Source organism: Filicampus tigris, chromosome 9 (assembly GCF_054856515.1).
Source record: "Filicampus tigris isolate MCC_2025a chromosome 9, RoL_Ftig_1.0, whole genome shotgun sequence".
Classification (NCBI taxonomy): Eukaryota; Metazoa; Chordata; class Actinopteri; order Syngnathiformes; family Syngnathidae; genus Filicampus; species Filicampus tigris.
Window position 1 is genome coordinate 22,221,081 of NC_141225.1, and position 27,968 is coordinate 22,249,048.

General features: G+C 43.7%; 1 protein-coding gene across 4 annotated transcripts; it reads left to right on the top strand.

Annotated features, from left to right (window-relative positions):
- Nucleotides 1-158: 158 nt before the first annotated feature.
- Nucleotides 159-27,879, top strand: myh7ba (myosin, heavy chain 7B, cardiac muscle, beta a). 4 transcript variants are annotated; one of them, XM_086039507.1, is made up of 47 exons: nucleotides 159-265; nucleotides 381-499; nucleotides 4,987-5,187; nucleotides 6,564-6,731; nucleotides 6,926-7,075; nucleotides 8,031-8,134; nucleotides 8,224-8,367; nucleotides 8,483-8,639; nucleotides 8,729-8,756; nucleotides 8,965-9,061; nucleotides 9,586-9,609; nucleotides 9,705-9,797; nucleotides 9,913-9,976; nucleotides 11,069-11,167; nucleotides 11,251-11,354; nucleotides 11,411-11,549; nucleotides 11,637-11,755; nucleotides 13,475-13,624; nucleotides 13,769-13,939; nucleotides 14,015-14,194; nucleotides 14,263-14,395; nucleotides 14,872-14,942; nucleotides 15,233-15,320; nucleotides 15,419-15,536; nucleotides 16,170-16,293; nucleotides 16,370-16,506; nucleotides 18,230-18,485; nucleotides 18,596-18,838; nucleotides 19,051-19,227; nucleotides 20,192-20,337; nucleotides 20,421-20,511; nucleotides 20,578-20,967; nucleotides 21,039-21,165; nucleotides 21,745-21,863; nucleotides 21,960-22,156; nucleotides 22,771-22,954; nucleotides 23,024-23,189; nucleotides 23,275-23,399; nucleotides 23,674-23,789; nucleotides 24,192-24,384; nucleotides 25,317-25,520; nucleotides 25,642-25,767; nucleotides 25,846-26,016; nucleotides 26,162-26,266; nucleotides 26,369-26,464; nucleotides 27,542-27,676; nucleotides 27,766-27,879. In XM_086039507.1, exons 5-47 carry the CDS (start codon nucleotides 6,979-6,981, stop codon nucleotides 27,775-27,777), a joined length of 5,820 nt encoding a protein of 1,939 aa, XP_085895633.1. In that variant the 5' UTR covers nucleotides 159-265; nucleotides 381-499; nucleotides 4,987-5,187; nucleotides 6,564-6,731; nucleotides 6,926-6,978; the 3' UTR covers nucleotides 27,778-27,879. The 4 variants fall into 4 exon arrangements, with proteins under 4 accessions (XP_085895633.1, XP_085895634.1, XP_085895635.1 ...); XM_086039508.1 differs by lacking the exon at nucleotides 4,987-5,187; XM_086039509.1 differs by lacking the exons at nucleotides 4,987-5,187; nucleotides 6,564-6,731.
- The last annotated feature ends 89 nt before the right edge of the window (nucleotides 27,880-27,968 follow it).

Sequence of the window (27,968 nt, forward strand, 5' to 3'; positions counted from 1 at the left end):
CTTTACACATGTGATTTCCAACTTCTTAGTTCGTTGCTTTCACATTTGCTGCAGGCCCTTTAAGAATGCCTTTGCTGCTCAACTCCACCCATGACTCCACCTTCAGAATGCACACTGACCACAAAATATGAGTGTGGGACATTTTGTCTGATTTATGTGTCAGTGCAAGGGAAGACTAACGCGCCCCCTGCTAATCCAGTCATGTACTACCACAGTGATAGTCCTCCTTTGGAGTTTTGTGAATTTAAGGAAGACTGCAAAGGAAGTGAGTATGTCGTCCTCTGCTGGTTAAAGTGTGACAAAGGACCCACCAACAAATAAAATCAAGAAGAATGTTTGGACTATTTGATAAGCTCAGCCAAGGCCCTTTTGTGTTCCAGCATGAGTATTCTCAAGTTCTTTAAGGACCTGGTTGGATGCATTTGGTGTGGAAGAACCCTGACTTCAAAACCATGGAAACATTTGAGATTTTGAACTACAACAGGAGATAGACAGCACGGTAGGTACACCCGCCCTCAGGCACGTCTCAGTGACAGTTTTGAGCTGCAGAGTTTGAATCTTAATTGGCTTGAGCATGTTCTCCCTGCGCTTGCGTGTGCATGAAAAGAAAATGGAGAAAATAGCTGTATGGACTCCACAGAGATTTCGATTCAGGCCCCTGGTCTCTCATACAATATCAGTCTATCGTATATGTTTGTTTTTGTCGCAACAAATCTACGTCATGTCACGTTGTTGTGACTTTCGCCTTGCCCCGACAGAGGGCGCCAAATGACAGTTAGGAATCCACTTGTACTTAATACTCTTAGTCGATAGGGGGCACCATTGGTTAACATTACTATACACTGTTCTATTGATTGAGTTTCACGTGGAAAGCGCAGTGCATTGCTTGTTAAACGCAAAGAAGTAAATTCCAATTCGTTCATCTCTGTTGTGGCTCTTCCCACATGTAATAAAACTTATCCGAGAGCCAGCTACTGCTGTTCACACGATCTCAGCCTGCCAAGCAGCAGACGACAACAGGCCGCTGACACACTGTGGTGTGCTGGGAGGTGACAGGAGCAGAGTTGAGGCGCTCGTAAAGCAGCTGTCCAAGTGTCTGGCCCGTTGCCATGAAGCAGCACTGCTAAATTCCAAACTGATCCTTCTGGGACGTCTCAGAGAAGAAAGCATCCCCCAGGACCTTCTTCACCTGCCAGGCTTCGGGCCCCGCGTCCTGCTCAGCATCCCGGGGACGGACATAGCTTCAGCTTGGTGTTAAATGTTGTCAGGCTGTCTCGGGGGCCACACGAGAGAGCCAGGTGGGAATAAGGAATCTAGACTCAAGCGCAGTTTTACTGTGAAAAATGTGTGTATTCACCATTAGTATGATTAGGGTGATAATGACACAGTTCGGCAAGTTCAAAGCACGCCCGCCTCACAATCAGTGGTTGTTGGTTTGAATCTTAATCAGGCCTCACTGGTTGGAGCTAACATTTTTTCTGCATGCTTGCAGCTTCCTCCCACATGCCAACAACACACTTGTTAAGTTAATTGAAGCCTATAAATGGCCTCATAGGTGTGAATGTACGGTATGTTTGTCTGTATCTATCCTGTGGTTGACTAGAGACCAGTTCACCTTATACTCGTGACACAGAAAAGAACAAGTGGAAGAAAAAAACAAAACTTATGGCATCTAAAGATTTAGGCCCGTGTGAATAATTTTCCCCTTAGTAGGTGCCAACACTGCATCAACAGCATTTGGAATCTGACGATTGCATGTTGCATAATCACTTTAGTCTGGGCGGAAATGGTGCAAATAAATGAATCAAATCCCAGTGACGGATGGATCAATCTCTTAGAACCAGTCATAATGGAATGTTATCATCTTGGCTAAGGTATAGTTTTTGAGGGATCTGTTGTATGAATACTTCAGGCAAGCCAATGTTATTCTTCATTAAGTGTTAACAACTTCCATTTCAATGCCACATTTGCTGCATATCAATTCCTTCTCTTTGTGTTGGAGCAGTTGCCAAGCACAGCAGGTGCGGTCGTGCGTGTGCACGTCATGAAGGACACATATAAGAGCTTGACGCCTGAGTAAACTAAGCAACATGCATCATTGCAAATATCCGAGCACGGCCGTGCGTGGACAACCACCCGGACTCGGCACACGAGAGGAGGCCGTGTGTACCTGAGAGTGAAACTATGGACCGGAGGGAAAAAAAAAGAATCCAAGTATCTCGTTAGCATGCGTTAGATTTGCTTTGACAAGAGATACTAACTTGTGTGCACCAGATACTGATGCATTCTCACGAGATACATTTTCCAGTCACCATCTTTCCAAGCCCAGATACTATAACAGGATACCTTTTCCAAAGGAGTGCAATCAATGCTAGTTTTTTTCTCCTGTTATTATTATTAGTAATAGTAGTAGTTTTTGTGAAGATTATATTTAGTTTAATTTTACAACAATTGAAGTTGGGCAAGAGTGCTTTGGTTGAAATGTTGAAATTATTACATTAATATATAAGGAAAACAACAGTAGTCCTACCACAGACCCTTGTGGCACCCCTTGCAGACACTCTAGAAATAAAGCATGATCACCCGTGGCAAAGGCCAGAGAATAAAAACGGCAATAAAATTAAGTTTGACACCCAAATCATTCGCGACCTTTGTGGTTGCTGACACAGCAGTATGCCCAGGAACAAGACCCGACCGGCAAATATTTTGGATGTCATGTTCTGACCAGAAGAAACAATCTTGACCGCTCATCAGAGGTTCTACCGGTTTTTGCCAAACGGAGTCATTTTGAAATTGGCCGATCAATTCATTGATGTTTTCCAAAGGGTTTCGTAAATACATTCAGTTGAATAGTCCAATAAAATGTACAGCAGGAAATCAATAATGGAGCTTTGGCAAGTGCTAGAAGTTCAAATTGTCCGCCTTTGTCTGTTTTAGTGGCTCCGAGAGTGCACAAAGTCAAGCTGCGAACAGGTTTGAGTTAAACACGCACGTGACTGTAAAAGTCTCAGTGATGTATTGCATTGACATGTTGACATGGACAGTATTTCATTTTCAACATGAGAGGAATCACACAGAGTGGAGCTCACTAGTCACTAACATCCCACCCATCAATCATAATGCATAGCATGTGTGTCGTCTTGTTAACCCTTTCACTTAGTTTTATTGGGCCTATGAGGCTGCGGGGCTCTCACCGGGATCCTGGAGTGCGTCAGATTGTCTGCGGGCCTATGTTTGGATAAGGCAGCAGGTCCATTGTCTCTGATGACCCAGCTGGGTCGAGGTATGCTTGCACAGTCCCGAAATAGAAAGACAGCTGAGAGCTGCCACGCATAGTGAGGGCAGGAGAGACGTGGCTATTGTCTGGAGCCGCAGGCTAATAGCTGCGAGACTGATTAGCTCCTGTGTGTGTTTGGGAGGGCGGGTCGGGGGGGGGGGGGGTGGGGGCGGATGACAGGGGGCCGCAGTCAGTGTGGAAGAATAATTGGGGCTTTAGGGTGCGTTTGTGCCACGCGCCAGCCCGTCTCCAATGTGACGACCCGACGGCTGAGGGCTGAGCCCACAGCAGTGCCGCAATGCATTGTGGTCGGGCGCAAGGCGTTTATAGAAACATCCACCGCCGATGAATGCTTTGATCCAAACGCTGCCTCGCCGACCTTTTGATTGTATGGGCTGTTGTGATATTTGTCATCCCGAGCAAAGCTTTATTTATACCCAACATTTAAATCAGGGACAGGGTGAAATCTGATCAGTTATTAAATGATCGTTCTCTGATGAAAAGCACGGCCCTCCAAATTCTGTAAGGGTTTTTTTCTTGATCAGAAAAACGACAAAGATACATTTTGGTTGTTTTTTTTGCCCCCAAAAAAGGGAGGGGCGTAGAACTTGGAAATGACGTACGTGCTTTTCGTTGGGCAGATATGTAGAAGAATTAAAAGATAATAATGTGTAATAGTCATGGTAGGTCAAATGATAACCTACACTGAAAAGAAAATGTTGTGCATGTTTTACTCAATTTTATAAGTGGTTGTAAAAAATGAAATCATCTGAATCCAGATAGATTGTTTAAGTACGCAGTACATCTACTTTAAAACTTTATCCGAATCCAGATGATTTTATTTTGTGCAGCCACTTGATGAAATGAAATTAAGTAAATTCAACATTCCATTTTTTTGGGTGTATTTGGTTGTTCAAAACTCGAATCAAAATGGCGACCTAATTCAATACATAGCAGTGAAAAAAAACTGATTTGTAATGACGAAATGAATATTTGGATTGTGTTGTATAAGTTACTGAAGTAAAAACATAAAAGTATCACTCACTCAAAAAACTTTGTGGATCATTTACTCAATTTTATTTATTCAAGTGGTTGCACAAAATATAATCACCTGAATCCAGATACATTTTTTAAATAGACTATATCTACAGTACTTAAAAAATGTAACCGGATCCTGATTATTTTATTTTGTGCATCCTCCTGACAAAATATAATTGAGTAAATTCAACCGTCACTTTTTCAGTGCAATAATATTATTTTGCCCTGCAAAAATGATAAAATGCTTTATAATTTATCATGTCGTGTTCTTTTTAATTCTCAAATGAAAAAAGGAAGGATCATATATGATCATGTTGAATTTAATTTCACTTCAAGTGGTTGCAGGCAATGTAATCATCTGGATCCAGATACATTTTTTAAATAGGCAATTTTTTTTAAGTATTCTGATTGATGCTTTGAAAAGCAGTCGAAAACCAATGGACTACACTACATTTTGATATCCATCAAATGTATATAAGATATTTTGAAAGGCAGCAGCAGTTGCTTTCAATTTTACATTTTGGTATTTCACTTGTTGATTAACGACGACACCTGCGCAGAGGTCCAACACGGAGATCGGGTTGGGCCGTGTCAAGTACGATTAAGCACTGATGAAAACGACTGCGGTCATAATTCCCAATCTCTCTCCATCTCGCCGCCTAATCCCGCAGGCATTCGGCGCATGATGATCTAAAACAACTGTCAGCGACCCGCGGAGCAAGTCTTGATGCCCAAACTGTCGGCCCCGCGCTCGACACATCACCAACATGACAGCCGGGCCGGTCCCACAATGAGCCCGTGGTGCTCCGACCTGGCATTTTGGAGGCGAGGCCTTCAGCTGGACTTTGACTTGAGTTATTTTATACCAGAAGGTAATTTAAACCTGCGCAAATGTCCAATCGTCAAAACGGGAGCATTGACGGGCCTGGCCACATTAGTCTAAATGATTTTGAAGAACACTGGGGATGTAAGGAGAGCTGGGAGCCGGACAAGTCAGCTGTTGCAGAAGGTTGCAGTCTCGCGGTGCGGAGAGATGTGCTGGGTGGGTGTAGGGGGGGGGGTGCGGGGTGGGGGGGGGGCGTGGGGGGGGCGACACGAGCACCGCACCGCAAACACCCCACTATGTGTTTGTATATATACGTCCGTGTGTGTGTGTGTTTACAGACTTATTTAAAGCCAGCAACTCGGGGGACTTTGGGATTCATCTCCTCCTTGTGTGTGTTATCAGCATGCCAGCTTTTCAAACGCTGCGGCGGGTGACATAGTACATAAAGCAGCCTCGGCCGCTCTGAAGAGCACCTTCTCCCAGAATAGCTCTGGCCGCCTCTATCTCACTGATGCCCGACAACGTTGGGAGCCATCACGGCGACACCTCATAGTCTGCCACCGCAACAGATAACGCCATCCACAAAGATGGCCGCCACTTCAAGACAAACATATGAGAGACGGCTCGTTTTTTTCCTGCACGCGACTTGGTCGCTGGTGTTTTTTTTTTTTGCGACTTATCCGACGTCGGCCACAGCGACCGGTTTCGATGTCCCGGTGAGGAATTCTGGACTCTGGTTTTGTCTATTCTGAGAACCTGTGCTCCAGTGTCCCTCCTCCCCATAGCACTCTCGAACCTTTCCCCTCGCTTTCAAGGTCAGATTTGGCCCAACCAGAGTGCGCTTGTGACCCCGTAAAACAGAAGACAGAAAGCTAGGCCCGACGTGGTCGTTTGAATCCCCCGAAAAAAGCCACCTTGTCAATTAATGGATTCGATTTTGTCGCTTTTAACTTTGCAACGGCACACTTTGTTGCGTAGGCGCCTCACCATCATTCTCTCTATTAATAAAAAGTTGCGTATTTATAGTAACTTGTTTAATGCCCCACAGCTCCCGAAATAATCCTCTAAGGTTGCATCCTCAGAGGGTCCAAATACAATAGCAAACATCCCTGTCAATTTCTCTCAGCACAAACGACCCAAGAGTGTTGTGAATGTTGATTGCCTCAAATTGATGAAAACATTGGACTAATTTATGTTACTGCTAGCCTGTTTAGCCACAAGCCTTCATTTCTTCGTTTTAAGACATGGCATGGAAGCAAGTCGCTCCAAAACAGTAACTTGTGTCAAAGGTAAGAAATGAGGCATTCTCCCCAGTGGCCAACGGCGCTCGGAGTGCACGAAATAAGTCAGCTACAAAAATAGCCCGCTTGGGTTTAGCGCAATGACAAAAACGTTGCTTTCCTTTTGTGTCAATTGAGACAGGCGCTCAGCACCAATGGGCGCTGGAGGAGGAGGCATAAACTAATGAGGGACAAATGTCCACCGACTGTGACCTTGACAACACACTATAAAGCAGGCCACATCTCACCCGGCTGTTATTCCCTCGTGCGAGTCTCGCCAAGTCACCGGACAGCTCTTTGCATTTCCTAGGTGGGTTGCTTTTTTTTTTTTTTTTTTTTTCCCCCCTGCCAACGCACGGCTTGACGCCTCTTGAACGGGCCTCGCCGACTTTCTGTGTTTTCGTGCGTTTGGTTTTACGCACGTGTTTTTTTTTTTTTAATCCTCTAAAAAGAAGATGACGTGATAACATCCTAACATCATTTGTTGTATTTTTTTGCTCCAAGGAACCGAACACGTCGTCTGGCTGACTGGGCCTGTCTGTCGGGGAGGTGCAACCATGTCCCGTTATGACATGAAAGAGTTCGGGGAAGCGGCGCCCTTTTTACGCAAATCGGATTTGGAGCAACTGGCGGTGCAAACTGTCGCTTTTGACGGTAGGCCTCCGCTCCTATTCTCAAACCAAAAACAAATGCTCATTTGATACACTTTTGGGTTCTAAAAAGAAATTTACAAGTGATCCAGTCGATATTACAAGACAACAAGCCAGTTTCAGAAAACTTAAACGTAAACGAGACGCATTTAAGTTTTTTTTTTTCCCAAATACACCAGTGAGCCAAAGACAAATAAAATATTACAAATGTAACTCGGTTTGTATGCAAGACAATATTAAATGTTTAATTGCGACATTGTGGTAACAAATATGTATATATCAGGAAAGTCTAAATTCAAGAAAGCCATAAGTAGCTAATCATTACAATGTACATAATGCTGTGGTATAATATTAATGTTACTCTACTCTTTTGTTGTCACAGTGATTCCAACTATACACGCTGTAAAAAACAAAATACCACTTGTATTTTTAGGCCTAAAACAGTCAAAAACTTTAAATTCTAAATTTATGATAATCAATGTTAGTTAAGCGCAACAAAGCAAGCACGTTTTCATTTTTTATATATATATCTTTAAATTGGGATTCAATAAAAGGGACAACCGTTCTGTCAATTTCTTTTTCTTTGAAAGCCAATTTTCACAACAGCAAAACCTTTTAAGAAATTGTTAAATTGCCCTACTTAAAATGTTATCGAAGCATGTTGATTTGAAATTTTGAGCTCACCCAACTTTTTTTTTTACAGCGTAGCCATGCAGATAGATGTACCAGAATTTTCATACAAAGCGAGAGCTCTGAAGAGGAATATCAAGCATTGCAATAATTAAAGATGAGAACCGACAAGCAAGTTAAATATTTCATTTGATAGTTACAGTCTTTAAAAGACTTTATATAAACACGAATACATTTTTCCGCATGGTTTGTTGTTTTAGAACAATGTAGACTATTTAAAAAAATTTTTTTTAAATGAAATTAATCAACGTGATCTCCTCTCCCTTCAGGTAAGAAGCGAGCATGGATCCCCGATGACAAAGAGGCGTACATTGAGATCGAGATCAAGGAGCTCACTGGGGACAAAGTCATTGTTCAGACCAAAAATGGAAAGGTAAGGTGCAAACCTCCGAAATGTCGTTTTTGTTTCTGAGGGCACCACTCCATCCACCTCACAAACAAATCCTCTTGGTGTCCTCTCAGACCCTGACTGTGAAGGACAGCGACATCCAGCAGATGAACCCTCCCAAGTACGACATGATCGAAGACATGGCCATGTTGACGCATCTCAACGAAGCCTCGGTCCTCTTCAACATGCGCAGGCGCTACTCGGCCTGGATGATCTATGTGAGTTCGGCTGACCCCGGTTGCCGCCTTTTGCCGCCCTTTTGCCAACCCGTCTAATTCACGCAGACGAGCTAGACTTCATTCATTCATGTGCCGCCCCCGGCGTCACCCTTAGACCTACTCGGGCCTCTTCTGTGTCACGGTGAATCCGTACAAATGGCTGCCGGTCTACACGGCCCCCGTGGTCGCCGCCTACAAAGGCAAACGACGGTCGGAGGCGCCCCCGCACATCTACTCCATCGCCGACAATGCCTACAATGCCATGCTGCGCAGTAAGAGGCTCTCGCACGCACGCACACGCATAAAAAAAAACACAGCATACGCGCAAGTGTTGAAATGGCAAGTTTTCTTTCTCTTTCAGATCGGGAGAACCAGTCCATGCTCATCACGTAAGTACCTTCTTCCCGGAATCTGTTCGATGAGCAAACAAGTCACAAAGCTTGTAACGGAATTGGCAACCATTTTTAAAAGAGCTAAATGTACACAAAGGTATTTTTCTTCCGAGGATTTTTCACTTTCTTTTTCATTCTCTTGTAACAACCTGTGTGGTTCTCTTTTGCTTTCCTTTTATTCACCTGTGATTTTTCACACTCCTAGCGGAGAATCCGGTGCTGGCAAAACTGTCAACACGAAACGTGTCATTCAGTATTTTGCCATTGTGGCAGCTCTTGGGGAAACCTCTGCTAAGAAAGCAGTAAGGCAAACATGGCAACTGTACTTTTTTCTTCTCTTCCCTTTTTCAATCCTTTTTGTTTTTATTTTTGGGCTGAATTTTATTTTCCTTTTTGTTTTGGATTTTTTTTTTTTTTTAATCATACCAGGAATTCCTTTATTGTATTCCCAAACATTTCCATTCCCCAGATTGTCAGAAGTGTATTAATCATGTCTTCACCCTCATGTGCTTTGCAGCCCCTTTGCAATGCTCTTGCGTTGAATTTTGCACTATTTTTTCTTTCCCTCTCATTTTTGTTTTGATTCAAATATTGTCTTGGATTTTTGACTTTTCTGTGTTGTTTGATGCTCATCCCCCCCCACACACACTTCATCATATCAAACATGGAGGTCTGTTTTTTTTAATTTATTTATTTATTTTTTTACCATCGCTTTTAACAACCAGCTTCTGTTGGTCATGATGTTCCCCGCCAAAAGTCTCATCAAGTCCTACTTGACACGACGTCGCTCTCACATACTTTTTTTGTTGGCTTTTTCTACTTGCAGCAAGGTCCTGCCACTAAGACGGGGGTGAGTGAGCGCGGCACGGGTTCTCTTTTCAAACAAAACGTCTGCACGATGCATCACGGTGTCTGGTTGACCACATTTGGACCTCTGTCTCTCAGGGGACTCTGGAGGATCAGATCATCGAGGCCAACCCCGCCATGGAGGCGTTTGGGAATGCCAAAACATTGAGGAATGACAACTCATCCCGTTTTGTGAGTAGTTTACAAACACCCTGGCTCTGGGCCTGGAAATTTGCATTCATAGTCAGTTGTTTATTTTTGTGTGCAGTGCTTTCCATGAAAAATACATCTCTTTTTTTCCCCACAGGGAAAGTTCATCAGGATCCACTTTGGCCCCACCGGCAAGCTGGCTTCTTCTGACATTGATATATGTGAGTTGGCCTACTCACCTTAAGCAAGTTGTGTTTTGTTTAGAATTTACATTTTGTTCGTTTGCATACCGCCGGGCATGGGCCGATTATCGGTTTGACGGTTTACCGCTGTTTTCAAAAGGCGAGGTTTCAATGACTGCTAACACTGGCTGTCACCTGATGAGCTCTTCTTGTCTTTTTGGAGGGGAAATCCAAGCAGGGCACAGTACGATTTGCTGCTTGCAGAAGTCAATTGCCTCCAATTAACATTTTTGTCTCCTTGGCGAGCAGAGAGGAGAGGGGTGAGCAGTTACGCACGAAGGAGGAGGAGGGTGGGGGGAGCAACACTCAAGAGACTCTGTGCAAACACGATGCCTTTTGGCACTGTTGTGTGGATTGTTGAAAAAAATAAAAAATAAATAAAAAAATAAGTGGCACCAGCGGGTGCTAGTTAGCCCAAAGGACAACACGAGTCTGTTCCACAAATAGCTCACCATTGTTGTGACACTGTGACTTACTAAGAAGAATTGAAATAGAAGAATGTTAACAATTATTTATTTATTTAGTTATTTATTTATTTCAACTTGACATGCGAAACATTTCTTCTGTACTAAATATTCCATATTTAGTTTAAAAGTAAAATACATTACCGGTATGTGCAATGGAAAGCAAAAATGCCATGTTTACGTACTCAAATATTTCAAAAAAGCTCATTTTACAGCTGTAATTTTAATACCGCGATGCTGCGATATTTTTGCTCACAGCTATCATACCGTCGGAATCTGATATAAGCTACCACTTCTTTTGGGTTTTGTCAATATATTGCTAAATATTTTGTGTTGCTGCGATTCCCAGTGAGCCTGAAAGAGTAAATGCTAGAGAAAATGTATTGGTGAATGGATGGTTGGAATCTAAAAGGCAAAACTGAGGATAAGTTTCAACCAGATCCAGAGTTCCTCCCGGGTCCAAGAGTATAAACCGCCTAATTCATGATCCCCATTTTAGTTGACGTGCTGGCCCTTCAACATTCTCGTCCCTCCAAACATTTACACAGTAACTCAATACCAAGGATCAGTTTTATTATCTCATCGCGTCTCTCTCTTTGCTGCTTAGATCTTCTGGAAAAATCCAGAGTGATTTTCCAGCAGCCGGGCGAAAGGAGCTACCACATTTACTACCAGATTATGTCGCAGAAGAAACCCGAACTATTAGGTGGGAACTCGATTGTTGACTTTAAACGTCTCGTTCCTTTGACATGACAAGTGACTCGAAACTCTTTTTTTATTTTTTCGCAGACATGCTGCTGGTGTCCTCCAACCCATACGACTATCACTTCTGCTCTCAGGGGGTGACCACCGTGGAGAACTTGGATGATGGACACGAGCTGATGGCCACCGACGTAAGAGATCATATTTTGTTGTCGGGCTCCATCAAATAACCACATCGCCTCTGCAGCGCGCCATGGACATCCTCGGCTTCCTGTCCGACGAGAAGTACGGCTGCTATAAAATAGTGGGCGCCATCATGCACTTCGGCAACATGAAGTTCAAGCAAAAGCAACGCGAGGAGCAGGCCGAGGCGGACGGCACTGAAAGTAAAGGATACGCAATAGTAACCAAAAAAAAAATCGCAAAAACAAGTTTGTGATTTTTAAAAAAAAAAAAAATTTCTCTTCGCCAAGGTGCGGACAAGGCCTCGTACCTGATGGGGGTCAGTTCAGCTGACCTCATCAAAGGCCTTCTCCACCCAAGAGTGAAAGTGGGGAATGAGTATGTGGTCAAGGGACAGAATGTTGAACAGGTAAGGCCACACAGTCACATATTTTTACACATACACACACGTCAGACATTGCCGAAGATTTATAAGGGTTATAATTAGGGGTGTAACGGTACACGCGGGGGTATTGACACGTTTCGGTATGGCATGTTCGGTTCGGTCCACTTGTTAGCGCGGCGGCACTAAAGAGGAGCAAACGAATACGCAAACAAGCTAGAGCTCGAAGGTCCCCCCCCCATACACTGCGGTCTCCTGTTTGGTAACATTCTGGCCGTCCTGTTAAAATCGCCGATGGGGAAAGGTACGTGTATAAGTCCCAAAGTTGTGTGCCGACATTGCTACATGAGATCGGCGGCTATGCCGTAGCTAGCAAGTCTAACATAATAGCACTTAAAACGACATCATCCGATTTTGAATGTTTCTTAGACGAGGAAGCAAGCGGTCTTTTTAGCCAAAAACAAAGTACAACAGCACTATCGTTGGTTCCCCCGCTGCTCATCCGTACGATGCATTCATGAACCTCGGAAACATCACAACTCAGCAAAACACAAATCCGACCACAACGCAGATAACCCAGTTTGTTACAATATGCTGTTGCACATTCAGAGATTTGAATGCCTAAAAAGAGTAAATAATTTCATAAAGACTTTAAAGCTACTATATTTCATTATAAAAAGTGTTTTAATATAGTTAGCAATAATTGTAACTGTTATTGTATGTATTTTTTTCATCACAAAAAGTGTATATATGTACTGTAATGACAACTTGTCTTTAACTTGAATACTTAGATGTGTCATAGGCTGTTGCTGCTGACTGTTTAAAGATTTCACTGTCTTAATCATTTACAAAATGAAGAGATCTTTATTGTTAGTGTATTTTTTATTCTGGTGTAATTTCTTAATAATTCATTTTTATTTATTTTTTATAAAGAATATACCGTTTACTTGTCATCTTTTCAAAACAAACATATTAAAAAAATAAAAACAACAGTTTTTTTTTTTGTACCGAAAATGTACCGAACCGAAATTTCCAAGAAACCAAACTGAACCGAAATGTGATTTAGTGTACCGTTACACCCCTAGTTAGAATACTGTTGGATTTTTCATTGGACTTACGTTTTACGGTGTTTTGACTTTTGCTTTTTAAAATGTTGTTAGTTTTTGAAGCAGATTTGTTTTGTTTTCATTTATAATAATTTATAATTTTAGTTTTGTGTACATAAATATATATATATATATATATATATATATATATATACACACACAAAATTATGTACTACTACATGTGTATATATACATGTGTATGTGTGTGTGTGTATGGAATATTTGTCAAGCGCAAGATGGAAAAAAAAAAGGTCACTAAGGAATGTGCAATAAATTAAACTACAATTCCGAAACTATATACGCTTCCCTCTGCTGTATAGCAAAATAAATACATCTGAAATTATGTATGGAAAGAATTGACAAGGACTAAAACGAAGGACGTTTTCCCTGTAATTACAGCCATGGTATAGTTTTAGGTAGTGTTATAAACGTAAAATGTGGTTTCCGTTAGTTAGGGATTGTTTTAAAGCGCTCTTGTTTTTTTTTGTTTTCAGTTTTAAACGTTCCATTTCGTTAACTATAACCTTGCTCGAAACACGAGCAACTCTGCAAACTGTAAATTCAGGTTTGCAAGAAACCGGAGCGACCTGCATATGTGCAACCGGCAGCTGCATATCCAGCATTTGTGCCTGTGTTGTAGGTTAACTATGCCGTCGGCGCTCTGGCCAAAGCGACATATGACCGCATGTTCAAATGGTTGGTGAGCCGGATTAACCGGACCCTCTACACCTCGCTGCCCCGCCAGTTCTTCATCGGAGTGCTGGACATCGCTGGCTTCGAGATCTTTGACGTAAGTTGACTCACGAGACAGTACGTGCACGGTGTCCGCTTATCGTGCTTATTTTGTTTTTGAAAACACCGCCGACGTCTGACCGTCAGCGTCGGTTAAGTGTCGCGTTTTGTTTTTTTTTAACCCGATGGCGTCTCTTTGCAGCTCAACAGCTTCGAGCAGCTGTGCATCAACTTCACCAATGAGAAACTGCAACAGTTTTTCAACCACCACATGTTCATCCTGGAGCAGGAGGAGTACAAGCGGGAGGGCATCGAATGGACCTTCATCGACTTCGGCCTGGACCTTCAAGCGTGCATCGATCTCATCGAGAAGGTAGAAAAGATCGTGTCAAACGAGTCACGTGATTCTTTCAGTGTTATTAGCGTGACCCCCGTCGCTGTCCTGCAGCCTCTTGGCATCATGTCCATCCTTGAAGAGGAGTGCATGTTCCCAAAAGCCTCAGACAACAGCTTTAAAGCCAAGATGTTCGATAACCACATCGGCAAGTCTCCAAATTTCCAAAAGCCACGTCCGGACAAGAAGCGCAAGTATGAAGCCCATTTTGAGCTCGTGCATTACGCCGGAGTGGTAAGTGCATGCCTTTATTCTTCTCGTTGGGTCTCCGTATGCATTTTCACATCGAATGCCTTTCACAGGTGCCGTATAATATATTTGGCTGGCTGGACAAAAACAAAGACCCACTGAATGAGACAGTGGTGAGTGTTTTCCAGAAGTCGGCAAACAAGCTGCTGGCTTCTTTGTACGAGAACTACGTGGGGTCGGACTCAGGTAGCTAAAGCGTTACATGCTAGAGCACGGGTGTCAAAGTCAAGGCCCGGGGCCCACATCCGGCCCGCGGCATGATTTTGCGTGGCCCGGCGAAGACAAATTGTAAATTGTCTTTAACGCTACATGAGAGATATTGCAAACATTTGTTACCAGTCCCTCCTTTAAAATAGAATTGAAAAGAGAAAATGCATTTAAAAAATAAATCGAAATAAAATAAAATAAATTTAAAAAAAAAAATTAAATTAAAAGTAAAATCAAATAAATTGAAAAAATAAATCGAAATAAAATTAAAAAAAAATAATGATAAATTAAAAGTAAAATCAAATAAATTGTAAAATAATAAGTGGGACATCATAACTACGATGTGGCCCGCGACGAAAATGAGTTTGACACCTCTGCGCTCGAGTGGATATTACATCAATTGATCGCCGCAGGTGCTCAGAGTGATCAGTGGACTAACTTTGGGTCAACTGCAGATCTGAAGACCGGGACCAGAGAGAAGAGGAAGAAGGCAGCCTCGTTCCAGACCGTGTCCCAGCTGCACAAGGTGAGCCCTGCACCAAGCCGCTCTGCTGTTACAAACCATTTGAAATGCCTTACCTTATTCGGGGTGTGGCGCGGGCATCAGAGGAGCTCTGGGGCGGAGGCAGTTAAGACTTGCAGTGATGTTTAGGGCAATGATCACATGAACATCACTTTAAGTCTGTGCTGGCTCCTCCCTCATTTCATCACTGATGAAGTCCTGTGGGTGCTGGGTGGGTGCGTGGAGAGAGAAAAAAAAACCCAAAAACGTTACATTTTTTTCATAAACTGAAAGATACTTTCATTTCTCTTCAGGAAAATCTGAACAAGCTGATGACAAACCTGCGCAGCACCCAGCCTCACTTTGTGCGTTGCATCATCCCCAATGAGACCAAGACTCCCGGTAAGGACTCAAAGACACAAACGCCTCACACACACACGCTCAAGCCATGTGGGTCCGACCGACTCTTTTGACGTTTTTTTTTTTTTGATATTGTGCAGGCATCATGGACCCATTCCTGGTGCTGCACCAGCTTCGCTGCAACGGGGTTCTGGAGGGCATCAGGATCTGCAGAAAGGGCTTTCCTAATCGCATCCTCTATGGGGAGTTCAAGCAGCGGTAAGTCAGAACAGACACACAAATTAATCCCAAATTATACGTATGATTTGTGAATATTCATTGCGAATTACTGTCATATACTCCAGTATGTGTGCTGACGAATTATTGTTGAAGTGGAAATTAACAGGTTAAATGTTCTGTTATGTATTTACTTTAAGGGGAAAAAATTAAAAAAAAAAAAAATTTAAAAAAGAGTTAACGAAATAAAACCAAATCAAAAATTCTTTTGAAAAACAAAAATCAACTGAAACTGCATTTTACATTTGTAAAACTAACTAAGCTTATATTGAAAATGCCCTTTTGTTAATATCATCAATGAATTTTCGAGGCTCATTTCGAAGGTATTTATTTTGGTACTGCTGTACGTCCTGAGAAGGAAGGTCAAACAAAGTCCTTTGAGAATTGTAGTTTACTTTACTGTACTACACAACACTTAGTGCCTTTTTTTTTTAATCTTGCACTTGACAGATACTCCATGTATTAAAAGAAATCTAAAACGAATAAAACCTAACTAAGCGTAAAAAATCAAATAAAAACGAAGAAAATCTAACACCCTTGAACATGCCCAGGTGGTTTTCTGGATCATATGATCTCATCATTTACATTTTTTTTTTTTTTTTTGCGTTCATCCAGCTACCGTATCCTGAACCCACAAGCCATCCCAGATGACAAGTTTGTGGATAGCAGGAAAGGTGCAGAGAACCTGCTGGCCTCCTTGGATATCGACCATAACCAATATCGATTTGGACACACAAAAGTAGCTCGCACCTCCTCACCGCCTTCTCGGACGTCCTCGTCAAGTCGTTGGGTTGTGACTATTCTCTGGTTTCCAGGTGTTCTTCAAGGCAGGCCTGCTGGGTCATCTGGAGGAAATGAGGGATGAGCGTTTGGCCAAGATTCTGACGCTGCTGCAGGCGGTCGCTCGAGGCACGCTCATGAGGCTGCAACGGAGGCTTATGAATCAAAGGAGGTAAAAAAAAAAAAAAAAAAAACGAGCATCCTGGTAATTGGCAGAGATTTTGTCAAACACGTTCAATGTGATGGCGTCGGTGTTCACTCGCTTGCGCTTGCGCTGCAAGGGCAGTGATGTCCGCGCGTGTGAGGCGCGTGCGTACCCCTTTTTTTACGGCTAGCCGGCGCGCGCCCGCGCGGCCCTTCTGTTCATAAACGGCCGACACGCGCTCCCTCGCTTCTGCGGCCATTCTCGCCATTAGCCCTCGGCGAAGCAAACAATGCTGACGGTGCCCTCGGAGCCACATGGCGACATGTGTCAAGTGGCAGCTGCTCGGGGGGCCTCCCTAAAAATACAACCGGCGGCCACCCTTCTTGGATGCCCGATGGCCCCTGGCCCCTTTTGTCCACGGCGCCTGTGCTTCCAAGCGAGCGCATTGATGGGATGCGTGGCGGGTGACAGAGGATTAAAGCCTGCCGCCGGGCGGAAGGTTTAGGTTGCTAAAAAAACACAGACGCTCACCTTCGAGGGGCACCCGGCGCGGAGTTATGGCAAAAATGCAATCAGCTTTCCCCCCCGTGCCCCCCCCCCCCCCCCCATTGCGCTCACCCACTAAAATTCACCCTCTAAACACTGACGGCAAGACCTTGAGCGATGGGTCGTGGCTCCATATTTAGGCCTGTGAGAAGCCATCCTGCAGAGACTAAATCAATCCGCTAACCCAGTTGGGTCAGTCATGAAACATCAAAAGCGGCGTCGGCCGTATCGTTTCACACCGTCGCGTCGCTCCGCGTGCGATTAGAGCGACTAAGCATCAAGGGCAAGTCACTAAATAAAGAAATAGGCAACTCTAGAATTACACGTTCGAACCGTCTTGCTTTGACCCGTCGACGGAAGCCATCGGCGTGACATCACTGGTCACATTTCAGTGCAACATGGTCCAAATATTGCTTTCATGTTACTACTGTACAAGTATAGAAGGGGTATTGATATGTAAAACCGCATATATTTTAGTTATTGATTAACCTCAGTGAGGGTTCGGTTAGAAAATGAAAGTGAAAAGTAATTATTGAATTCAGTCAAACCCTAATTCTATTGATTTCTAATTCTACATAACTGGGTGATAAAAATAAAAAAAATAAAAAATCATCTCTTACTTTTGTCTGTTTGGACTATTTATCTATCTGAACTATTTCAAATGATATTTTTTGGGGGGTGTGTGTCTATTTTGAACATGTATAAAATGATAAAAACTGTTATTATAAGTAGACTAAAAAAAAAGGCAATACATACAAACAAAACAAAACATTGAACAAAAGCAACTAAAAGTAAAAACACCTCAACTTAATCATTAGTAATCATTTAGATGCTCATACATACATTCGAAAAGGAGCAGGAAGATAAAAATACCAATAAATCAAAAGTTCGTTATTATTTTTATAAACTGTTACCATAATATACAATTTGATATTATAATAAATGAACAGGAAGTTCAATTAAATATCCACTCATATTAGAAATATTAGACTTTATAACTATAACGCCGCTGTCCTGTGAAAAACACTTATGTACATTTTTTTTTTTTTTTCATATTTTTCACAGGACAGTGACGATATCTAACTATGATAAAAAATATATATATTTTCAATAGGGATTACTACACTCGCTCTTAACAACTAGCAACATCGTTTGTACGACGGGCTTGCACATAACGACGCCAACAATCCAATCGCGGCGACAGGGAGGCCCTGATGATCATCCAGTGGAACATTCGGGCTTTCAACACCGTGAAACACTGGCCCTGGATGAAGCTCTTCTTCAAGATTAAGCCCCTTTTGAAGAGCGCGGCCACGGAGAAGGAGCTGGCTAACCTGAAGGTGGAGATGGCGCAGCTCAAGGAGGCCTTGGAGAAATCCGACGTCAAGCGCAAAGAGCTGGAGGAGCGGCAGGTCAGCCTGACCCAAGAGAAGAACGACCTCTCTCTACAGCTGCAGGCGGTACGTGTTTATTCCCAGCCTATTCGCACATTCTGCTTTTAGACCGGGAATGTCACGGAGCGCGCGTTTCTTCTTCCCCCCCCCCCCCCCCCCCCGCGCCTCGCCAACAGGAGCAAGACAATCTCGCCGATGCCGAGGACCGCTGTGACCTGCTCATCAAAACAAAGATCCAGCTGGAAGCCAAAGTCAAAGAGCTCCTGGAGAGGCTGGAGGACGAGGAGGAGACCAGCGCTAATCTGATGGCCAAGAAGCGGAAGCTGGAGGACGAGTGCGCCGAGCTGAAGAGGGACATAGACGACCTGGAGGTGACCTTGGCCAAAGTGGAGAAGGAGAAGCACGCCCTTGAGAACAAGGTGACGCCGCGCCGCTCATGCGAACGGTGAACGCACGGCTGCTAACAGGGCACACAAAGCATCCATCCATATATCCCCCCATATGACGGGCCAGGACGTGGAAAGAAATCCCACACAGAGATTCAAACATAATAAGGGGAAATAACAATGTGGCGTTATTTTATTTTGTCTTTTTTTCACCCAAAAACAGGCCCATCTGCTTCCTGTTACAGGTGAAGAACCTCGTTGAGGAAATGGCAGTTTTGGATGAAACCATACTGAAGCTGACCAAGGAGAAGAAGGCCCTCCAAGAGGCCCACCAGCAGACGCTGGATGACCTTCAGGTGGAAGAAGACAAGGTCAACAGTCTGACCAAAGCCAAAGTCAAGCTGGAGCAACAAGTGGATGATGTAAGTGGAGTACAACAAGCACGCAGTTACAACACGTACTGTAGGACAAAACCACCGGCTTACCTGTCATGACACTTTTCATGGCACTCATTGTTAAAAGAACGAATAATAACACTTACACGCAACAATTTTTTTACAAAATGTTATAATCTGAAACGCAAGTAGACGTTATCAGATTATTTTTTTGGTCTGATTCCGAATCTGCCCTTGATTTTCTCTTGCTCATCAGGTTTTCACAATAATAATAATAATCATATATTTAGTCATATCAATGAATGTAGCAACAGGTGGAATTCTTTCCTGAAATTACAACGCATGGTAAAAAAATCCATATTGCGCAAGCTTTTATAAGACAGACAAAAACAAAAGTGAAATTATCAGTATCAAAAAAATATTCAGGTTTTAGGTTCACATAAAATTATTCAAATTTGATCAAAATTTGCCGTTGACCAGTGTAATAGAAAGTCGAATGAAAATGGGGTTTCATTGCATTTTGGTTTTTGACGTTTTGCTGCTATTGCTCAAGTGTACGTTGAGGTCACACCAAAAATATTACCAAACTCATTTCCACCCCTGATTTATGTCTTTTTTTCGGTTGTTTATTCTTGAAGTTAAATGCTCCCTTTTTGTCATTACATTTGTATGCAATGAACATAGTTACTCAAATAAGCTTGTGTCAAGGACCCAATAATTTATTATATCAACGTGGCCGAGACACGAGACTTTAAAGTCCTGTACGTGCTACTCAGGGCTGTCGAAACATTTACCCTGAAGGCCGCATGCAGAAAAATTAAATTAGTGTGAGCCTCAACACTTTAATTGGAAAGTGCTCTTCTGAGGATTTTTGTTTTTATTGATTTTTGAACACCATAACATATGCAAGTTGGTTTCAACATTGTAATTTTGTTAAAAAACGCCCATGAATTATTGCTATTGGACATTGCTCATCCTTTGTGTAAACTAGCTGGAGGGGTCCCTGGAACAAGAGAAGAAGCTGCGTCTGGATCTGGAACGGAACAAACGGAAACTGGAAGGAGATCTGAAACTTTCTTTGGAATCTGTTATGGATCTTGAGAACGACAAACAGCAGATGGAAGAGCGGCTCAAAAAGTAAGTCGGACTGGAATATTCGCAAAGACACCTTTTTAAGGTTTCAATACACCCCGTTTTACAATCATGTCAATGTCTACCAGAAAAGACTTTGAAATGAATGAGATGAGCGCAAGAATAGAAGATGAGCAGTTGTTGGTCAGCCAGCTCCAGAAGAAAATCAAGGAGTTACTGGTAGGCATCTTTTTTTTTTTTTGGGGTTATGCGAACAAAGCCAAACATAAAGTCCTTTTGGTCCAGGCTCGCACAGAGGAGCTGGAGGAGGAGCTGGAAGCCGACAGAGCTTGTCGGGCCAAAGTGGAGAAGCAGCGTGGCGACGTGGCCCGCGAGCTGGAGGAGCTGAGCGAGCGCCTGGAGGAGGCCGGCGGGGCCACCTCGGTCCAGATCGAGATCAACAAAAAGAGAGAAGCCGACTTCCTGAAGCTGCGGCGGGACCTGGAGGAAGCCATACTGCACCACGAGGCCACCACGGCCACCTTAAGGAAGAAGCAAGCCGACACGGTGGCCGAGCTGAGCGAGCAGATCGACAGCCTGCAGCGAGTCAAGCAGAAGCTGGAGAAAGAAAGGAGCGAGGCCAAGATGGAGGCCGACGACCTGGCCTCCACTGTGGAGCAACTCTCCAAAGGCAAGGTAGGTGGGAACAGAGCGTACGGGGCTACGCCGTTTAGCTAGCAACGGCGGTGACCTTCTCTGGCCCGCAGGCGACCGCGGAGAAGACGTGTCGTCTTTGTGAAGATCAGCTGAGCGAGGCTAAAGCCAAAGTGGAGGAGCTTCAGCGGCAGCTCAATGACAGCACCTCGCACAAGGCCCGTGCTCAGGCTGAGAGCGGTAAGGAACGGTACAGCTGCATCGCAAAAAATGCGAACGTCCTAGAAATGATCGTTTGTTTCAGTGGTTCCATTCAAAAACCAAACTAGCTCAAGATATTTAATCCCTCCTGCCCAATTCAAAGACCACTTAAGATACCTTAAGACTTAAGATAAGACTTTGAGAAGTTATCTCGCATCTGCTCACATGTAAAGACAAGCAAGTATTACGGGGTTTTTTTTAGTCCCAGCCTAGTCTCAGATTGAGATTTTACAAAGTCTGTGAATAAAATCGTCGGCGCCGCTCTCGTAATTGTTAAGTTTCCCGCCGAGAGCTCATCGATTGGTTGTTGGTCGTGCCATGTCACCGCCAAAGACCGAAAGACTTGTGATGATATCAATCACCTTTGATATTGTCGTGAGGTCAAGACTAGGAAAAGCTGATTGACGAGTACCACTTTACGCTAAACGATCGGGATGACGGCAGCGCGTTGCGACTTCAGTCAAACTCAAAGACGTCCTTCCGAAGTTTTTAGTCTGAGACTGAAAATTGTTCGGCGTGAGCCCGGCATTGGTAACACATGTACCTGGACCTACACAGCCGAGCTGGGCAGGAAACTGGAAGAACGTGATTCCACAGTCTCCCAGCTCCAACGTGCCAAGACCTCCTTCGGACAAAATGTTGAGGATCTCAAGAAGCAGCTGGACGAGGAGACCAAGGTCAGTTCCTGATCACCGCAGCCTTTCTTCTCTGCCGCTGCAATGCGTCAGAGCTCCACTGTGACTCCGCTCACACATCAAGCCTGCCCTCCCCAGGCTAAGAACGCTTTGGCGCACGCCCTCCAGTCATCTCGCCACGACTGCGACCTCCTCAGAGAGCAGTACGACGAGGACCAGGAGGCCAAGGCTGAGATGCAGAGAGCCTTGTCCAAGGCCAATGCTGAGGTGGCGCAGTGGAGGACCAAGTACGAAACCGACGCCATCCAGAGGACTGAAGAACTGGAGGAAGCCAAGTGAGTGGCAAACTTTCAATCAATCAATCAATCACATTTTATTTATATAGCACTTTTCATACATAAAAATGCAACTCAAAGTGCTTTAAAACATTCAAAGCAAAACATAGAATTATCTTCAATCAAAAGAAAAGATACATTATTTAAAAGTTGTTGAAAGCCAAACTAAAAAGGTGTGTCTTGAGCTTCCTCTTAAAAATATCAACAGTCTCTGCAGACCTGACGTCCTCTGGCAGGCTATTCCAAAGGTGAGGACCAAAACGGCTGAATGCAGCCTCGCCATGCATTTTGGTCCTCACCCTTGGAATAAATAAAAGGCCGGCGCCAGAGGACCTCAGGATCCGCGAGGGCTGGTATGATAAAAGCAAATCAGATAAATAAGATGGCCCAAGACCATTAACACATTTATAAACTAATAAAAGTACTTTGAAATCGATCCTGAAACACACAGGGAGCCAATGCAGCAATTTCAAAACTGGCGTAATGTGCTCCCGCCCTCTGGTTCTCGTCAGCACCCGAGCGGCTGAATTCTGCAGTAGTTGCAGTGGAAGCGAGCACACAATTGTCACCGTGACTGAATTGAATCACTGCTCGACATCCTTGTTTGCTATCAGGAAGAAGCTGGTGACGCGCCTGCAGGAGGCCGAGGAGACGATGGAGGCCTCCAATGCCAAGTGCTCCTCTCTGGAGAAGACCAAGCATCGACTCCAGACAGAGATCGAGGACCTGATGATCGACTTGGAGCGTTCCAACGCTGCCGCCGCCGCCCTGGACAAGAAGCAACGAAATTTTGACAAGGTACTGAGCGAACAGAGTGACATATAAAGCAGATCCACCGTCTAAAATTCCACCTCCTTTCTCGATCAGGTGCTGGCTGAGTGGAAGCAGAAGTATGAGGAGTGTCAGACTGACCTGGAAGCGTCTCAGAAAGAGTCCCGTTGCCTGAGCACGGAGCTCTTCAAACTGAAGAACTCCTACGAGGAGACCTTGGATATTCTGGAGACCATCAAGCGAGAGAACAAGAACCTGCAGGGTCAGCGGCGCAGGCGGCAGCGACGCTTGGGGTTGTTGGTACACATCGGGAAGGTCACGTTTGCTTCTTGTCCGTCGTCCCTTAGAGGAAATCGCAGACCTGACCGATCAAATCAGCCAAGGAGCGAAGACCATCCAGGAGCTGGAGAAGATCAAGAAGGGTCTAGACATGGAGAAAAGTGAGATTCAAGCTGCGCTGGAAGAAGCGGAGGTACACTTGTGGCTATGCTAGCTAGCACGAGGGATGATATTACATACACTATATACATTTCGTATCGTAAATGACAAGAATTCTGGGAAAACTGTATTTTTTTTAATGTGTTCCAGAAAACTGTTAAATTGGACATTCCTACTTTACAGTATGATTAGAAAAAAGGGCATCGGATTACGGCTCAAAGTTGGGAGAAAATTATGTAGACAGACGTCACTGAGGTCTCCAGATTGGAGGTGAGCTACAGTGAACCGTGTGTGTGTTTGTGTCTCAGGGCGCACTTGAGCACGAAGAAAGCAAGACGTTGAGGATCCAACTGGAGCTGAACCAGATCAAAGCTGACATTGACAAGAAGTTAGCAGAAAAGGATGAAGAACTCGACAACCTCCGGTAAGTTGTCGCCCAAAATCCTATCATTGGGATCATATCGAAGCGTTCTCCGATGGCAATCCCGACAGTTAACATGATCGTTGGACTTTTTTGTTGCTTGGATTTTGGCTTTGGATTTCCTGGATTAATCTTGGAATGATTCATATTCACTTCTCACTTTTTTTTTTTTTTCTCGAGAAAATGTCTTCCAGAAACCCGATAATGGAGGTTTGGTTTGCCTTCTGTAAATATCTTAACCTTTTGGGGTATATCTAGCCCAAACGCAAGACAACTTTTTTTTTTTTTAATCGTCGTTTCCCAGGCAGCAGTAGTCGCTCAGTTTTGACGTATCCTTTGGCGCCAATTGTTTACGAACATTCTGCAACGGTCTTGGCTCGTCATCGTCTGCCGTTATCGCTTCAGCCGTAACCACCAGAGAGCGCTGGAGTCCATGCAGGCCACCCTGGATGCTGAGGCCCGGTCCCGCAACGAGGCAGTGCGCCTGAGGAAAAAGATGGAGGGAGACCTGAATGAGATGGAGGTGCAGCTGAACCACGCCAACAGGCAGGCGGCCGAGTCCCAGAAACTCTTGAGAACACTGCAAGTTCAGCTGAAGGTGATAAAAGCCACACCTCGCCAAGCAGTTGCTTCATGTTCTCGCTTCGGAGAGGCGTCATTCTTATACCGGAAGTCAACACAAACATATTTTTTTCAAGAATATGTTCCCAGCAGGCCCACTAGTGGAAACACGGTCTGATTCATTTTGCGTTTGTGGGATATAAATTAAGCAGCAAAATGCACTCGTTTTTAGCCACCTCTGGGGGCGGCCATTTTGCCTTCTGCCGACTGTCATTTATGTAATTTATTATCATGAACTAGTGAAATGAACTTCCGGTAGTACTTAGTGCAAAGTTGCTAATGTGAAAATGTGTTGTGACCGAGCAAGATTCCAAGACTTGACATTGAAATTTAGCAAGGACTCAAACAGGGTTATAATACTTTTGGATTCTTTGTTATAGTTACTTTATAGTATGTTTTAACTTTTTTTTAAGTTCTGTTAATTTTAATTAGTTTTTCGAGCAAGTTTGTTTTGTTAGCTTTGATTTTTGGGGGAAAATGTTTCATTTTAGCTTAATTTAAAAAAAAATAGTTTTAGTTTTTTTTTTTTTTTTTTTAATACATGGAGTGTTTGTCAAGTGCAAGCTACAAAAGTTCACAAAATATTTTGTTCTAAAGTTAATTAAACTACAATTCTCAAATGACTGATCTTCCCTCTTCTGTACGGGCCTACAACAATGCCAAAATAAATATAACAAAGGACATTTTGGATGTTATAACTAGTATAGGATAGTAGTGTCAGTTTTCTTTTTTTTTTTACCTAAACTAAAAACCTTTTTCAATTTTTAGTTTTAGTTACTTCTTGAGTCTTTGCTAACTATAATAAACTTAGACTCAACTCACTTGCTTTCAATCTTGAATCTTTAACATTTAATATTTGAGACTTGGGTATGACTTGCACATATGTGACTTACTCCCGACTTCTGCCAGGACGTCCAAATGGAGCTGGACGACACCGTTCACAAGAACGAGGAGCTGAAAGAGCAGGTGGCCATGACCGAGCGGCGCAACAACTTGCTGGCCGCCGAGGTGGAGGAGCTCAGGGCTCTGCTGGAGCAGAACGACCGCGCCCGCAAGCTAGCCGAGAATGAGCTGCTCGAAGCCAGCGAGAGAGTCAACCTCCTGCATTCGCAGGTAACAAGCAGGCGTGCGATTGCGGCACTGGTCATGGACCGGCCGTTCGGCAATCCCCCCTAAATTCCCCATGGCCACCACCTGCTGAATATATCTTTCCTTTTTGAAACTTTGACTCCAGAACACAGCGCTGATCAACCAAAAGAAGAAGCTGGAAAGTGATCTCTCCGTGCTGTCAGGTGAGGTGGACGATGCCGTGCAGGAATGCCGCAATGCCGAGGAGAAGGCCAAGAAGGCGATCACGGACGTAAGCGCGTGCAAGTGGATGGAAAAGCCGGCCGTCGAGCTCCCGTGACAATCATGCCGCGCGCGTGTGTGTTTGTAGGCAGCCATGATGGCGGAGGAGCTGAAGAAGGAGCAAGACACCAGCGCCCATCTGGAGAGGATGAAGAAGAACATGGATCAGACCATCAAAGACCTCCAGATGCGTCTGGATGAGGCTGAGCAGATCGCCCTGAAGGGTGGCAAGAAGCAGGTCCAGAAGTTGGAGGCCAGGGTGAGTGCCCCGATGTGCCGCCAATATCCGTTTAGTGGAACTCCCAAAGTAGAACACAAGGCGCAGTCTCCGTCACATTTTGGTCGAACTCCAAAGCGGCGGAGCGACTTTTTGGGCGTTCAGCTGACTCCTTATTTGTTAATAGGTGAAAGAACTTGAAAGTGAAATGGAGTTGGAGCAAAAGAAGAACCAGGATCAGCAGAAGACGGTGCGCAAGTACGAGAGACGAGTCAAAGAGCTTTGCTATCAGGTAAACTTCGGCGTCAGCACAAACACATCAGGGTGGGAATGTTGACATTGCTAGTATAGGATCAAGTCTTCACTATGTCTTTTCAATGTTGTTTTTGGGAAGGCCGAGGAGGACAAGAAGAGTCTCATCCGCCTGCAGGACCTCATCGACAAACTGCAGGTCAAAGTGAAGAGTTACAAGAGAGTGGCTGAGGAAGCGGTGAGTTGATCACATGCTCTCATCAGCCACGAAGGCAACGTTATTTACGTTTCATTCGCAAGGTAGCTGCATGCGCGTCACATAATTAAAAGCACAACATTTAAAGGCATCTACAAACAAGAGAGTCAAAGACGTTTAAAAGTGAAGAACATAAATAAAATGCTTTGAAAGACCTTAATCGTAGGTATGGGAAAAGAGCGCAGTTTTCACCTGGATTCAAGCACATTTTCACTGGCTTCACTTCTGTTGGCACTTAATTCCATGCATAACTGCGAAATGCAGATTCACCACGTTTGCTCCACTAATTGACCCGAGTCTGCAGACCTCAGAGCCCGACTGGATTTATATATTCCGTTTGTATTTCTTTCACGTAATAAGGACCTAAGCCATTCAGCGATTTATATACCATAGAGTTTTTATTTATTTATTTTAATTTTTTTTACAATAATCAAGTCTAGTGGAGATAAGAGCATGGATAAGATTCTCCTGGATTAAGTCCAGTGCAGTAGGGTTTTTTTTCTTTTTCTCTTTTTTTTTTCTTCTTTTTTTTTTCTTTTTTTTACAATAATCAAGTCTAGTGGAGATAAGAGCATGGATAAGATTCTCCTGGATTAAGTCCAGTGCAGTAGGGTTTTTTTTCTTTTTCTCTTTTTTTTTAATTTTTTTTTTTTTTTTTTTTTACAATAATCAAGTCTAGTGGAGATAAGAGCATGGATAAGATTCTCCTGGATTAAGTCCAGTGCAGTAGTGTTTTTTTTCTTTTTCTCTTTTTTAGTGTTTTTTTTCTTTTTCTCTTTTTTTAAATGTATTTATTTTTTTTAATTTAAATAGTGGTTCACCAACCACTGAGGTTGGCTCCATCCCGGGAACGCTACAAATTGGAAAGCACTATTTGCAGAATCACTTTTTGGCATTTTCTCTTTATTGACAATTAGTATGGAAAACTGTTGTCTGGTTTGCTTGGACGTGTAAATCGTAGCGCGTTACACAAATAACGATGTAACAGTGCTTGGATGTCAATATAATGCTCCGCACGTTTTTTTCTTGAATGCTTGTCCTGTGTTTTCTTGTGTTCAGGAGGAGCAGGCCAACACCAACTTGTCCAAATACAGGAAGCTGCAGCACGAGCTGGACGATGCAGAGGAAAGGGCTGACATGGCTGAAACACAAGTCAACAAGCTACGCGTCCGCACGCGTGACAAAGGCGGAAAGGTTGGTCCATCACTTTTCCAGAAGTCATCTCAGGTAAAGATACGTGTATGAACGTGCGTGCAAATCAAGTCTCAACTTTTCCGTTTCAGCTTCCTGAGTGATGATGAGGCCGCATGTGGACGTCACACGGACAAGCAGCTGCAACAGCTCAAATAAATCGTGTACGAGCAACCAAATAAAGACTTGATGAAAACTTTCCAAAATGTCAGTGTGAATATATAAGAAGCCCACAATGAATGCCTAAAGAAGAATTTGTTCTCATCTTTATTGGACAAACAATGAAGCAAAATGA

What these genes read in the sequence shown, in the direction of transcription:
- myh7ba (XM_086039507.1), top strand. Translation starts at nt 6,979, where the DNA reads ATGTCCCGTTATGACATGAAAGAGTTCGGGGAAGCGGCGCCCTTTTTA. An exon ending in CAATGAGACCAAGACTCCCG is followed by an intron (nt 15,321 to 15,418) that starts GTAAGGACTCAA and finishes GATATTGTGCAG; the next exon opens with GCATCATGGACCCATTCCTG. An exon ending in AGAGAGTGGCTGAGGAAGCG is followed by an intron (nt 26,465 to 27,541) that starts GTGAGTTGATCA and finishes TCTTGTGTTCAG; the next exon opens with GAGGAGCAGGCCAACACCAA.